Consider the following 14,106-nt stretch of genomic DNA (forward strand, 5'->3'; position numbering starts at 1 on the left):
GTCACTGTGTGCCACAATGATGACATTTTATTTGCTACTCTTGACTGTTGGAATGACGAGAATTATTACCACCATTATCCCAACTGAGGCACGCAGAATGATTTTTGGGGGATATAGAGATTGTACCTAATTTCACATGAAGCTGTTTCTTTGTAGGTCCTAAAAACAAGCCTCATTCTAGCCTAGGCATGGGCAAACAGGTAGGTAAGAAACCTTTTTATATTCCATATTCATCCAGTATTTTTCCATTGTTTTAAGGAAATGCAAATAGCTAAAGCACTTTCAGTGCTTTAAATGGATTAAGGGTTCTTCCCTTTTTCATGTGAGTTTCTACTCATTTTGTGATAGTTGATGTTTAATGTGTGGGGAAACTTGACAGAAACAGACACTATGATGGTTGCATAGTTCAGCAGATTGATTGGTGAAGTTATATCATTCGACTGATGTGTCTGGGGTTGTAAGTAAAATTGGTTTGCTGTAGTAGTAATTGTAGTAGTAATTTTGCTTTTCTGTTTTTGCAGGCACTAAGCCAGAAGTAATGGAAGTTACATGCCATAAAGGTAACTGGTAAATTTGAGACAGTGGCACAAACAGCAATTTTGTGATTTCAGTGTTGTAATACACAGGAAGCATGTAATGCTTTAAGTTGAAAAGATAATTTGAATATTGTGCTCAATGCATTAAATGCCTGCCAAATTCTTGTCCAGTTACATAAGAGGTAGACGTTTGTGATTTCTGAAGAGTAGCCTGTATGATGATAAGCAAATGCTGACTGAACATGAAGGTCTTAATTAGCTCTAGCTGATAACAGGCATTTATTAGGCTTTAGGGGAGAAAATGCATCTTTGGCTATTATAATAAAACCACTCTTTTTTTAGGTGGAGAAGTCTGACCTGTCTGGACAATCTTTCTATTTGGTGAGTGTCAAATATTAAAATAGGGTTTCATCACCATTCTCAGAACAGTTGTATAGTTAACGACTGAGTTAATGACTTGGAGGAATGCTCTTCACAGGGTTGGAAATGATGTTGAACAAATGTCTGACCTGAAATGAGCATGTAGACAAATGTAATGCTGAAGGGCCCTGTGACATACAAGAGAATGAGAAGAATTTAATAAGCTTAGCATTTTAATATAAGATGTTTCCATTCTAGGTCCGTGGTACGCATCTTTATCTGCCGACAGCTTGCTTGGGTAAGGACATCGAAATAGTTCCACTCCTTGCATCTTTGGTTTATATTATTTCTGAAATGTGCTGGTCTAGTTTTCTTGTGCTATCAAGCCAGTGGACAAGTTCACTGGAAAAGAACAGGCTGTTTAATACTATAGTATTAAGAAGTGCATCTAAAGAAATATTTTGTTTTCAGGTGCAGATTGTCGAGACCTTTTAAAGAAAGGTACATGTTTTATTAATCTTACATACTTAATTAAGCAATACTGTTGATGATGGTTTTTAATGTTAATGGGAATCTCTCAGAAAGAGAATGAAGTTGAATTTTTAACTGAAACAGTATTCCAAAAAAGCCTTGGAAATCTATCAGTTGCTACCTATTACTAAATGTGACTAAATTTCTGCAGGTGTAGACGATGCTGGCTGCAATGCACAGGACGTTTCGAGAGAAAGGTATGGTATCCTCAAGTCTTCGGTTTTTATTTTAAGTGTGCTTAAAGCTGATACAATGATGATAACATAGTTCAGCAGACTAAAAGTGATGAACAGTACTAAAGTCTTTCGCTCCTATCTGATGTATCTGGCCCAAATCAATTTGTACCCTTGGAAAAGGGAGTTGAGTCATTCCCACAGGGGAGTTGAGTCATTCTCACAGAAGTTCAGGGCTTTGGGTTACTATTAGGGGCTTTTATACAATATCTTATTCTATACTCTTAATTTCAGGATTTGGAATTCGCCTTTAGGGGGAGAACACAGGTTAGTTCAAACCATGATATTAAGGCCCATATGCTTTAACTTGTAGGTCATGCCAAATGTAGCTGTGACAATTGAACTACTTTCTTAAATGGCTTACAAAATGGAAAACTTAAAAATGATAAATATTTAATGAACAATTTCCTTCTTCAAACAGGTCAGCAGTTCATTTGCCTGAAGGCTTCAAGGTAAGCCAGACTTGAGTAGTATATCTAATAAGTTAGAATGTAACCAGTGATGTAATGATTCTGCCAAATGAAATAGAATGATATCACTTATAAAACCGTTCCATATTGATTCTGAGGTTACTTTAATGAGGGCATCACTGAATTTATTTTTTTTACCATGAGTAAATACATATTCCTTGCTTTTAGGACTTCTCATGACAGCAACCATGCAGCTCTTAACCATTTGGAAGGTGAGAATTTAAAATAGCAGCACTGTTGTCTAATTCCAGAATACAGGATGATCACACCCCAACTTGAACTCTCTCACTGATTATGTGATGATGATAAAAGATCTGATATTCTTTGTAACCCAAATAGGATTTAAATAGAAATCTTGATATTGATTAAAAAGTCCTTGCTTTTGGTTTCTGCAGGCAGCTGGATGGATACTCGGGATAAAAAATTTCTGTAAACCCATTGAGTCTGCTTCAGTCATATAATGGGGGTTGGGAGAGCAGAGGCTCTGACCCACATATAATGACTACTGAGGGACAAGGATGTAAGAAGACCTTTAGGACATGATGCTGGAATGCTGGCAGAAGGTCACCTGAACAAGGATGTTACCAGAATAAAAATTTGCTAAGAAAACCAATAGAACCTAAAACAATGAATTCAAATGTCATATGATTAATGAATATGGTTCATGAATTGCAACAAGGTACTGTACTAATTATGCACATTAATAGAGAAAACTGCGTGTTGGGAGGTGTAATGTGGGAACTCTACCTTGTGCATGATTTTTTCTGTAAACCTACAAATGTTACTAAATATTGAAAAATGAAATTTATGTTAAATTAAAATTAAAAAAAGCTCACCCCCAATGATGGTCTAAGTGATTTTTTTCCCCCCTGATAAGCAACAGTGAAGGCTTTAAACGGATTTTGCATTTTATATTCATTCAGGTAATGCCCATGTGGGGTAGATGAAGTTTTCTACCCCACGAAGGGCATTTTCAGATAAGTTCTCTACTAAGAAAGCAGGCAGAGTTGGACACTCAACAGAACCCCTCCAACGGTTTCCTGGCTCCAGAGCACAGCCACAAATGAGATTAAACAAGTTTTAGTGGAAAGTTCCACCTTATGGCAAACCAGCTTTGCAGTAGGGAAGGACATTTAGTCTTTAGCCTATTAAGCATTACAGACCAGACCTGGCAGTGAAGCTGAGAAAAGTTGAAGTCCTGAGAAAAACTGATAAAACCATAAAAGTTAAAAGGAAAATCAAGTAGAAAATAACCGCAAATTCATTAATCAAGGTTTGTTCCCGTTTTCTAATTTTGTGTCACAACATAAGTGAGTCATTATTTCAAGTGTTCGTTTTTTGGATATGTTTGCAGTTGATGTAGAATCAATTGGTATTTTCAATTGCTTATACTTGAGGGAAAATTCAGGGATTATTTGTGTAAGGCTTTAGTTTTTGAAAGCATTTCTATGTATCTCCCACATGTGATAACAGCAATGAGGCAACTAGGGCAAGTATTTGTATTTTATACAAGTGAAAGGGAGACTCAGGTTTAACTTGTTCAAGGTGAAAATTATTTTCACTGATTTTTTTTTTGCATTATACTGCTTCTCACACTTTTAAAATAACAATAAAACTTAATTTATAGGATTCTCATAAAAGCCTAGTTCAGTCCTTCAACTGACTAGAGGGGCATGCATTTTCCCACATTTCACATGATGAGAAAGCACTAGGCCATTATGTTACTCCAACTAAGAGCCAACTTTCACACCAGTCCAAATAAAAAGGAATGTCAAAAGTCTCAACAACAAACCCTAATGAAGCCTATCATTAAGTCAAAACTGGATATTTTCTATTTCTTCATTGTGAAGAATGTTGCCTGGATTCTTTTAATTTAAAGACTTGATTGTTAGATCTGTGGCAGAACTTGGGATTTGATTTTAGCTCTGGGGAAGCAAAGAGGACAAAGCTCAACTTTCTGGATGGGGTCTGTGATTCAATGAGCTCTTGGCTGTCTCTGAGTCCGCTGGCCAGGAGACCTGGATATGGTAGGGCTTCAGTTCCTCAGGAGGAATGTAATCTGGGGCATTGCTCATGAGGTCATGTCCACGGAAGGATTTGGGGAAGGCTATCACATCTCTGATGCTTGGAGCTCCAGTGACAATGCATATCAGTCTGTCTAGCCCTGTGAGTGAAATAAAAAGTTAAATCAGAAATGTCAGGTTTTTCTGTTGAGAACTTTGAAGTAGCCCAGCTTACTTCCCTACCTTTGAATAAACAGGCGAGGTGAGCAATTATGGCAATCTAAAGGACACTAGTATATTCTTAACTCTCATACAAACAATGTTATGGAGCACTGCTTCTCAGACCTTTATGCATGTATCTCTTAACCTCAAGGGATTAAGCAAATACTAACTTAAGACACCTCAGTTTTATTAAAATGTTTCAGATGCAAATTATCAGTTATATCTTTATAACTGGTAAAATATATTGACTCCCACCTCCAATCCTAAAGCTGAGAGCTTGCTCATATTTGAGAGTGCTACAGAGTGAAATTTAGCTTTTAAACGGACAGGTGCTTACCTAAGGCGATTCCTCCATGAGGGGGTGCCCCACAATCTAAAGCCTGGAGTAGGTGGGAGAGCAATTTCACATCTTCCTGAAAGTCCAAAAGATAATTCAGTTTACATACTAGGGCTTACTAAGTGCCACTCACTAAGTTTAGGTGCTAAAGGGAATACAAAGTTGAGTTACCAAAAAAAAGGAGGTTTGCAGTTTAGCTAGGGAATAAGGTGAGCACACAGATGATTATAATATGCAGAAACATGTGGTTGCCTAGTAAATGGCAGCTATTATTGTATTGTTAATGTAAAGAGAGTAAGACCAGTCAAGGACATGGAGACGGGGGCTAAGAAAGGTAAGATGAAAAGCAGGGGACTGTCATGTCACAGGGGCTAAGAGAAGAAAACATAAAGAGGGCAACGGTGTCAAATGGCACAGGGAAGCAGGAGGGTTTGAGGACCAAAAATAGGCCACTGGATTTGGCGACTACATGAATAACTTTGGTAGGGTGGTGAGTATAGGAACATTGCAAATGTGTTTGAAAATGGTTCTCTGTCTAGGTTGTAGATTAGAAGCAAGTGAGGAGCTTTTAACAAACAAAATGCCCAGGCCTCACATTAAGAGATTTTTATTTAGTTGATCTGGGGTGGGGCCAAAGCATCAGCATTTTTTTTTTTTTTTTTTTTTTTTAATTTTACACTTTCCAGGTGATTCTATTCTAATGTGCAGTCAGGTCTGAAAACCACTGGAAGAAGCAGAAGCAATATACTCTCATGGACTCTTGTGAAATCTGACAAGGAAAGGAATGAAAAAGGCTGGGAGGCTTTGATTTGGAGAAGAGAAAAGTTAAGGGAATTTACAATGTTTTTAAAAGCTAAAGGGGGAGTCTGGTGTTTCGAGTTCTCCAATCTTGTTTTCTAAAATAAAGCTCTTCCATCCTACCTAATACTTGTTAGTTAATTCCACAAAATGATCAGAACCAGACTCACTTAGATCTCTTCCTTCCTGAAACCTATCCTAGCATTCTATAAAATCACCAACAAATAGCAAAATTTTAGGCCTTCATCTGTATACTTTTTTTTTTTAAACCCTGATTTATCCCTCTCCGTCACTAAAATCTCTCCCTCCAAATAAAGTTAAAGTGGTATCTATTAAGCGATATAACATCCTTTCACACCTCTTCCTCTTTCTCTGGCATCATCAGCATTTCCAGTCACTGCAGAGTGCTCCGTATTTTGAGCAGGGTAGTGGTTAGGAGCTTGGACTCGAGAGCCACCCTACCTGGATTCTAATCCTGGCTCTGCTCACTTCTGTGTGGCATGACTTTGGGCAAGTTACTTAAAATTTCTGTCTGCTTCAGTTTCTCATCATCAAAATGGGCATTATAAGGGTACCCACCTCATAACTGAGAATTAAATGAGTTAATACATATAGAGTACCTGACATGGTAAATACCCAATAAACATTAGCTATTATCATTTATTTCTCAGATTTTACACTAAAGGTACAAAGATAAGCTGACAATATTGTTTCTAGCAAATTCTCCATTCATACTAAATGTTTAACAAAATTGACAAAGTATTCTGGTAAAAAAAATAAGGCCAAGTTAGAATATAATTTTTGTTACCTTTAGTAATGTTGCCAGGATATAATACTGTAGCTCTGCATTGTGAATTCGGATGGAACCACCTCCTATTTCACTGCCATTTAAAACCAAGTCATAGTGTTGGCTACGGACCTAGAAGAGTCACAGAGTCTTTTTGTTGGAAAATGTTTCTGGTTTTCTGTTCTATAGGTTGAAGACACTATAAGCTACTTAGAAATAATATATTAACTACTAGTTCAAATGCAATACTTCCTTCTGGGGCTTCCAGAACTGGGCCACACTGAAATCTGAAGTGCTCTGCCTGTAGGTATACATTTCCTTTCTATTTGGAGGTACAGATACCTTTTCAGGCTCAGTGTACAGGAAGTGGACGTCACTGGGGTGGGGAGCAGTAAATGGGTGGTGGGCTGACTCCAGCTCTGTGGGATCTTCTTCCTTGGGAAGGAAGAGTGGGAAATCTACCACCCAAAGGAAAGAGAACAAAGCTGGGTCACGGAGCACCACTCCTCTTGCTTCTAGAAGGTCAGCACATTCTAGTCGTAATTTTCCCAACAAAGAGCACTGCAAACAGAAGACACAAACACTGAGTTAATTGCTATAACAGAGTAAAAGAGTAGGCAGTAACTTGGATTCTGACATTAAGCCATTCGCTATAAAGGATTAGCCAGTTAATAGATAAGAAGCTCTTTGTCCATCAGAAGACAAAGATCTGAGGATGATTTGACTGTTACATTGATGAACATTATCAGACTTAGTGGGTATCTGATAACACAGTGATTAAAAACACTAGCATCAGAGATTAATAGACAGGAGTCTGAATCTCAGTTTGACTACTTACTAACGTTTCTGCACCTTTTTCCATAGTAAAACGGAGATAAAAACATCTACTCTAAAAGGTTGTCATAAGGATTAAGTGAGATAAGGTATGTAAGGTGCAGGACCTGACAAGTTATGTGAATGGCCGTTATTATGATTATTATTTCCTCACTGCTCTTGAAGAATGTGGTGAGTTGATGAATACCTAGCACACAGAAATAATAAATGTTGGCCACTATTAGAGAGGTAGTATGGATTAACTGAAGGTTAATTGATGAGTGTGAATTTTGGAACCCAATGTTGTGGATTAGAATTCTGGTACCCTCACTTCCAAGCTTCCTATCTCCTGTGCCTCAGTTTTCCTATCTTTAAAGTGGTAAGAGTATCAGTACTTCTCTCACTGAGCTGGCATTTGGATTAAATGAGTTAATATATGCAAAGTACTTAGACTAGTGCTTGGCAAATAAGAAGTGCTTACTCAGTGCTGACTGTGATGTGCAAGTCTTCCCCAAAAAAGCATTCAGGAAAGTGAAATATGCCTGGAGACAAGGCATATAGAATACCACTTTGTGGCCTGTTATTTCATTTCTATATCCACACAGGGCATCTTTTCGTTGTGATATTTTCAGAATGTTAATGTTATTCCTAATAAATCTGGTTTCTAGCTTTATTTTGAGGAAGGTTCAGAATCATATCTTCTTCTAAAAGGAGCAGCAAAGTTTTGCTTTGTACCGGAAAAATGTAATAGTCAAGTTAATTTGCAGCAGGATTTTTATGTAAAACAAAATCCCAAATTATTTTTAAAGAAATGGATTGACAATAAAATTTGTAATTAAATAACTTTCTTCACTTTACTGTTGCAGGGAAAGGGAATGACTGTGGATGATGATACTTAGCTTTGAAGCTGAAATCGGAAATTTTTTTTTTTGGAAGAAACGATAAATTTATGAGCCTAGTACAAATATAAATTAGAAGAATGAACTTGATAAAGTACAAATTAGACATTACTATTATAAGAAAAAACATGCCTGTATAGAGTTATATATGTAACTATAGTAGTGTAGAAATAAATATATCATACTTAAACTTTACTTTAAAACATGTCCTTTATTTTCAACATTCAAGTTTGACTTCTGTATCACACTTCTGTGTATTTTACAATGATCTTTGAAGCTAAATTCAGTCTTCCATATATCCCCTGAAGAAGCCAGTGCATGGGGGAGGAACCTAAGATGGCGACTAGGTGAGACAGAGAAAAAAACACCTCCGTGGAAAACACTAGATAAAAAACCAGAAAGGACCCAGAACACCACTTCCAGAGTAGCACCAGCTGGACAAGTTCTGCTAAAGCCACAGAGAACGTGTGTTTGGTGAAACCAGGAGTCTGCATTCTGAAACGAGTGAGTAGGCTGAATCCCTCGACCACGCTGCAATGTGGGGAATGCAAGGTGGGTTGGCGTTTATTTTTGAAAAAAAAAAAAAAAAAGAAGCCGGGGAACAGCTGCAGATAAGACGGGAGCAGTCTGGACTAACGCCTCGGTGTCTGGGGTGGAGGATACCCCTTCCCACACCCACTGCTGATTGTCTCGGGTCCAGGGGAGCAAAGGGGAGATGCACGACTTGCAGCCGTCTCCCCAGCGGGCGGGGCTACTCCTGCCCAGGGCCGAACACACAGCACAGAGCCGAGCCAAGAAACCCAGCCTGACAGGGAGTCTTTCCCGCAGCACCGCTCACACGACACAATACCGGCCGTGGACAGTGGCCTTGAATACACCCACGGCTGATTGTCCTGGAGCTGGGAGGGCGGAGCTGTGCGGAAAGGGGGAAGTTAACGCGTCCCATTCAACCATCTTTGAAGTGGGCTGGGAATGCCCCTACGCAGCCCGGTGGCCCAGGGCTTCCCTGGAGGCCGGTGCTCACGTGTGATGGGGCACGGCCCTACCCCCCTCAGCAGAGGTCCTGGAAAAGCACAGCAGGGAGGGGGGAACCGCTCGGGAATCCCAGGACACCTACGCCAATACCAAGGACTTTTGTGTCAGCAGCAGAGAACAGCCTTAAATCTCTGGGAACACCTGGGAGGTTTGATTGTTAAACCTGCCCTTCCTCCCTAACCGCTCAGGCACACGCCCCCTCATTGAGGGCGGACAGCACCAACAACACACCCAAATTAAGTGCACCAATTGGACCCCAAAAGAATCAGATCCCCACACACCACAAAGTTGGGGAGAACTGACTTGAGGGGAATAAGTGACTCACGGACGCCATCTGCTGGTTAGTTAGAGAAAGTGTATGTCACCAAGCTGCAATTCTAACAAATTAAAGATCAAGTAAAGCAAATGCCAAGAGGCCAAAAACAACAGAAAATCTTAAAGCATATGATAAAACCAGACGACATGGAGAACCCGAACCCAAACACTCAAATCAAAAGATCCGAAGACACACAGTTCCTGGCAGAATTAATCAAAAGAACTACAGACAGGCAACGAGAGCATGGCACGGGATATAAAAAACTTGAAGAAGAGCATGGCACAGAATATAAAAGACATAAAGAAGACCCTAGAAGAGCATACAGAAGATACTGTAAGAGTAAACAAATAAATAGAAGATCTTATGGAAATTAAAGAAACTGTAGGTCAAATTAAAAAGACTCTGGATACTCATAATACAAGATTAGAGGAAGCTGAACAACAACTCAGCCTCCTCGAGGAGCAAAGAACAGAAAATGAAAGAACAAAAGAAAGAATGGGGAAAAAGATTGAAAAAATCTAAATGGATCTCAGGGATATGATAGATAAAATAAAACATCCAAATTTAAGACTCATTGGTGTCCCAGAAGGGGAAGAAAAGGGTAAAGGTCTAGAAAGAGTATTCAAAGAAATTGTTGGGGAAAACTTCCCCAACCTTATACACAATATAAATACACAAAGCATAAATGCCCAGCAAACTCCAAATAGAATAAATTCAAACAAACCCACTCCAAGACATATTCTGATCAGACTGGCAAATACTGAAGAGAAGGAGCAAGTTCTGAAAGCAGCAAGAGAAAAGCAATTCACCACATGCAAAGGAAACAACATAAGACTAAGTACTGATTACTCAGCGACCACCATGGAGGTGAGAAGGCAGTAGCATGACATATTTAAAATTCTGAGAGAGGAAAATTTCCAACCAAGAATACTTTATCCAGCAAAACTCCCCTTCAAATTTGAGGGAGAGCTTAAATTTTTCACAGACAAACAAATGCTGAGAGAGTTTGCTAATAAAAGACCTGCCCTACTTCAGATACTAAAGAGAGCCCTACCCACAGAGAAACAAAGAAATGAGAGAGACAGATAGAGACTTTTAACAGACATCTATAGAATATTACATCCCAGGTCACTGGGACACACGTTCTTCACTAGTGATCACAGATCTTTCTCCAGAATGGACCGTATGCGGGGGCATAAAAATAAGCCTCAATAAAATAAAAAATAAAAAAATGAATTTGTTCAAAGCACATTCTCTGACCACAATGGAATACAAATAGAAGTCCATAAACATCAGAGACTTGGAGAATTCACAAACACCTGAAGGATAAAAATGAGGGGGAGATGAAAACATTCCTGGATAATCAAAAGCTGAGGAACTTCATAAGCAGGCTGAAAGGAAGGGACACTAAACAATTGACTGAAACCACATGAAGAAATAAAGATTTCCAGTAAAGATCACATGGTAAATATAAAGACCAATACTACTGTATTGTTGATTTATAACTCCACTATTTACTTCCTACAGGATCTAAAATACATAAACTGCAATGATAAATCAGTGGTTTTGGACTCAATGTAAAATATGTAATTCTTGACAAGAACTACATAAAGGTGGGGGAATGGAGGAGTATAGGAACATAGTTTACCTGTCCTATTGAAGTTAAGTTGGTATCAAAGAAAAACAAGATTGTTATAGATTTAAGAGGTTAAATTTAAGCCCCATGGTAAACACAAAGAAAGTATCAGAGAATATGACCAAAGAGATGAAAAGTAGAGTAGGGGTTCCAAGAAGTGGGGGAAGGGGCAATGGGGAGTTAAGAAATGAGAGTAGGGGTTTTGGTTTGGGGTGAAGGGAAACTTCTAGAAATGGATGGTCAGAAGGTGACAGCATTGCAACATTCTAAGTGTGATTAATCCCACTAATGGAATGCAAAGGAGGGGTGGAATAGGAAGATTTAGGCTATATATATCTTTCCACAATTAAAAAAAAAAGACAGTCTAAATAGACGACAATTAAATGCTGAGGATGATCCTGGATGGGATCTGAGGTCAGAGGAGAGGAGGCTCAAAGGGACACAAGGAGGAAAAAAAAAAGGAAATATAGAATGTAAGCTTTACATCAATGTTGAATTTCTTGAACTTCTTAGCTGCGTTTAATGAGATTGCATAAAATAATGTTCTTGTTCATGGGAAAGGTATGTGTGAATTATATTGTTTGTTCAAAGATATGTGCAGCTTGCTCTCATGTTCAGAGGACAGAGCAATTGATGATGGGTGTTGGGGAGGGAGGGAGGGAGAGAGGGAGGGAAAGAAAGAGACAGTGGTGTGACAGGATCTTAAAGGTGATGAATCGGGGTATCGGGGAGGGGGGTCGGGGTATGATGGAGTTCTATGTATGGGGTTTGTACTGTTTTTACAACTGTTCCTGTAAGACTGAACTTATTTCAAAATAAAATTTATTATTAAAAAAAAAAAAAAAAAAAAAGAAGCCAGTGCATGATGGCACCCACCACCTGTCAGGTGCTGCTTTTGAGGAAGGGGTCCTGTTTGACCAAGTTGGGCCAGGAGTGTCTGCCAGGCAGCTCTCTAAGCAGCCTGATTTGTCCCTCTACATTCTCAGGAATGCGTAATGCACAAAGTTTGGGACAACCAAATTTTTTTCATCTATAAAACCTCAAAAAATGAAAATATTTTTTCACAGTCATACTAATACCAATAGCCCTATACCTAGGTGGCCTTCCTATCAGAATCAGATCCAATTTTTGTGAGTAATGTTGGTGAAGCCTAGTAGCAGATGAGAAAACTCTAGGTAGTTTTTATTCTGTATGTCATAAAGAACTGAAAGATAAGGTTATTTATATAAAAACTTATGCTAAGCAGCTCCGTTTTATAAAATTTATAGTCAATTTCAAAGATGTAATGTTTATACAGGAGAAGAGAAGCATTATTCAGCATTAACAGCACAGATGCTTAGAGGTATTTTTTCTTACTGCTTTCTTGTGCTCTCCTGCGGTTAGGAGGATCACATCTTCTTCTTGGCTCTCCATTAATCTGATTAGTTCCAATCTTTGCTCCTCCATTATGAATTTAGCAACTGGAGAATTCTGATTTCTACTGCCTTCCAGGAATACAGGTAAGACTTCCTGTGATAAATAAAAAAGACTTATTCATCTTTAAAAAATGGGAATGGAGAGTGGGGTGGGGTGGGGAGGGGGTATCAGCAGATAAGAGATTTCCACAAGTTTTTGGCATATTGCAAATAGATGGAATAGGAATGATTAAAGAAGCAAGATTAAGGAAGCTGTGGCCTAGAGGAGAATGCATGTGGCTGCAGCACAAGGAACTAACGGATTTTCCCCTGCAGAATTCTGGAGAGGTGTAGAAGCCTCAGGTCCTGCAGGGAATAGCCAGCGGCTTTGCTGCTCACCCTAAACTAAACCTAAGAATTGCTGAGGCCCCCCCAATGACCTGGTGCTCCCAATCAGCTTGTTTTAATGCCTCATTCTTAAATATGAACACCACACACTGAAGAAAGTCTGCAGCACAAAATAGCAAACAAACAAGATAAACAGAAAAAAAGAAAAATGACCTAGAGAAAAGTGATAATTTACCGACCAGAAGAGGACTTGAATCCTCAAAAGCATTAAAAAAGATACTGTATCAGTAAAACCAGAACACAATGCAATGGAATAAATAAATAAATAAATAAATAAAGAGCTAATGGGAAATAAAAATAAAACTACTGTGCCCTCCCAGACCCTGAAGGACAATGGGCAACATATGTGGAGACCCAAGAGGTTCCTCCGATCAGTCTACTGCAACCTGTGTGAGACAATCCTTACCTGATTAAAGTGTTCAACTGCAAAGTTTCTAATGAACTCAATGCCTTTCCTTTTTAAGTATTTCTGAAGAAAGGAAAACAAAAGTAAACTTGTCAGTATAACATCATAGCTTTCATAAATACATATTTATGATAGCAAATGGGACACAAATTTTGTGCCTTTTCATCACAACAGTAGGATTCAATAAAAATTTAGTTTCTGCTGCCAAAAGATAAATTTTCAAAGCTGGTTACAAGACTTTCTCCCCCCCCCCCCCCCAATCATGCAGTTCTCATTGGAAATAGCTGTCAATGCATTCCATAGAAGACCCTGCACATGTTATATGCAGGATAAATGTTCAAAATGAATCACTACAACTGAATTTTGAAAGATAAAACAACTTTCAGAATTCAATTATTTCAGGTTTCTTAAAATTCTTTATCTTATTTTTTCTAAAGGATCTCAAATATGTCTGTCTACATGAGGCATTACGGTTATCATCATTAACTTAAATTCATAGGGCACTTACCTAGCTATGGGAAGTATAAAATGGTAAAAACATAGTCCACTCTCCTGCAGTTCTTATAATCTACTTGGAGAAGACTGGCCATATTCAAAATGCAGTAAATAATAATAATAAGCAATATATGTTATACTGGGCTTATCTGAATATATTAGTTATGCCTGGCCTGGAGGATATGAGGCCATTTCTCTTCCCTACACTGCATATATTGATATACTTACTTATCTAAGTCAGTGTGTCTTTCAAAATAGTAATCATATTCAAAAGACCTCTGGGACTCCTTTTATTAAATAACTTTCAAAGCAGGCGTACTAACTGCAGAGTCAATGCTTACGCTGCTTTCCATGCTGGCTTTCTTTTCTATGCCCACTCCCTTTCTTTTTGCCTTCCTTAGCGCCATCTCCATTCTGTTCCCCCGTT

At 38.6% G+C, this 14,106-nt stretch overlaps 1 protein-coding gene and 8 non-coding genes across 13 annotated transcripts in view; 8 read left to right on the plus strand and 1 right to left on the minus strand.

Annotated features, from left to right (window-relative positions):
- The first annotated feature begins 9 nt into the window (after positions 1–9).
- On the plus strand, positions 10–91 carry LOC119528336. Its single transcript, XR_005215643.1, has one exon. It is a non-coding gene; the product is annotated as a small nucleolar RNA SNORD24 (small nucleolar RNA).
- Positions 92–385: 294 nt separating this feature from the next.
- Positions 386–451, plus strand: LOC119528387. The gene has a single exon (XR_005215688.1). It is a non-coding gene; the product is annotated as a small nucleolar RNA SNORD77 (small nucleolar RNA).
- A 295-nt stretch (positions 452–746) lies between these two features.
- LOC119528362 lies at positions 747–809 on the plus strand. Its single transcript, XR_005215667.1, has one exon. It is a non-coding gene; the product is annotated as a small nucleolar RNA SNORD44 (small nucleolar RNA).
- A 208-nt stretch (positions 810–1,017) lies between these two features.
- LOC119528388 lies at positions 1,018–1,082 on the plus strand. The gene has a single exon (XR_005215689.1). It is a non-coding gene; the product is annotated as a small nucleolar RNA SNORD78 (small nucleolar RNA).
- Positions 1,083–1,435: 353 nt separating this feature from the next.
- Positions 1,436–1,513, plus strand: LOC119528338. The gene has a single exon (XR_005215645.1). It is a non-coding gene; the product is annotated as a small nucleolar RNA SNORD79 (small nucleolar RNA).
- A 158-nt stretch (positions 1,514–1,671) lies between these two features.
- LOC119528364 lies at positions 1,672–1,754 on the plus strand. The gene has a single exon (XR_005215668.1). It is a non-coding gene; the product is annotated as a small nucleolar RNA snR60/Z15/Z230/Z193/J17 (small nucleolar RNA).
- A 399-nt stretch (positions 1,755–2,153) lies between these two features.
- Positions 2,154–2,231, plus strand: LOC119528359. Its single transcript, XR_005215664.1, has one exon. It is a non-coding gene; the product is annotated as a small nucleolar RNA SNORD47 (small nucleolar RNA).
- Positions 2,232–2,378: 147 nt separating this feature from the next.
- LOC119528337 lies at positions 2,379–2,455 on the plus strand. Its single transcript, XR_005215644.1, has one exon. It is a non-coding gene; the product is annotated as a small nucleolar RNA SNORD81 (small nucleolar RNA).
- Positions 2,456–3,660: 1,205 nt separating this feature from the next.
- DARS2 (aspartyl-tRNA synthetase 2, mitochondrial) overlaps positions 3,661–14,106 on the minus strand; it is a 35,278-nt gene continuing 24,832 nt past the window's right edge. For 4 of the 5 annotated variants that reach the window (XM_037825319.1, XM_037825320.1, XM_037825318.1 and 1 more), the window contains 6 exons: positions 13,185–13,247; positions 12,333–12,485; positions 6,620–6,838; positions 6,299–6,409; positions 4,693–4,768; positions 3,661–4,294 (listed from right to left, as the gene is read on the minus strand). In XM_037825319.1, the coding sequence (XP_037681247.1) occupies positions 4,080–4,294; positions 4,693–4,768; positions 6,299–6,409; positions 6,620–6,838; positions 12,333–12,485; positions 13,185–13,247 (837 nt within the window). In that variant the 3' untranslated portion in view covers positions 3,661–4,079. The remainder of the gene's footprint in view (positions 4,295–4,692; positions 4,769–6,298; positions 6,410–6,619; positions 6,839–12,332; positions 12,486–13,184; positions 13,248–14,106) is intronic. The other variant, XM_037825316.1, reaches the window with a different exon arrangement.

The sequence above is a fragment of the Choloepus didactylus genome, chromosome 2, assembly GCF_015220235.1.
Source record: "Choloepus didactylus isolate mChoDid1 chromosome 2, mChoDid1.pri, whole genome shotgun sequence".
Classification (NCBI taxonomy): domain Eukaryota; kingdom Metazoa; phylum Chordata; class Mammalia; order Pilosa; family Megalonychidae; genus Choloepus; species Choloepus didactylus.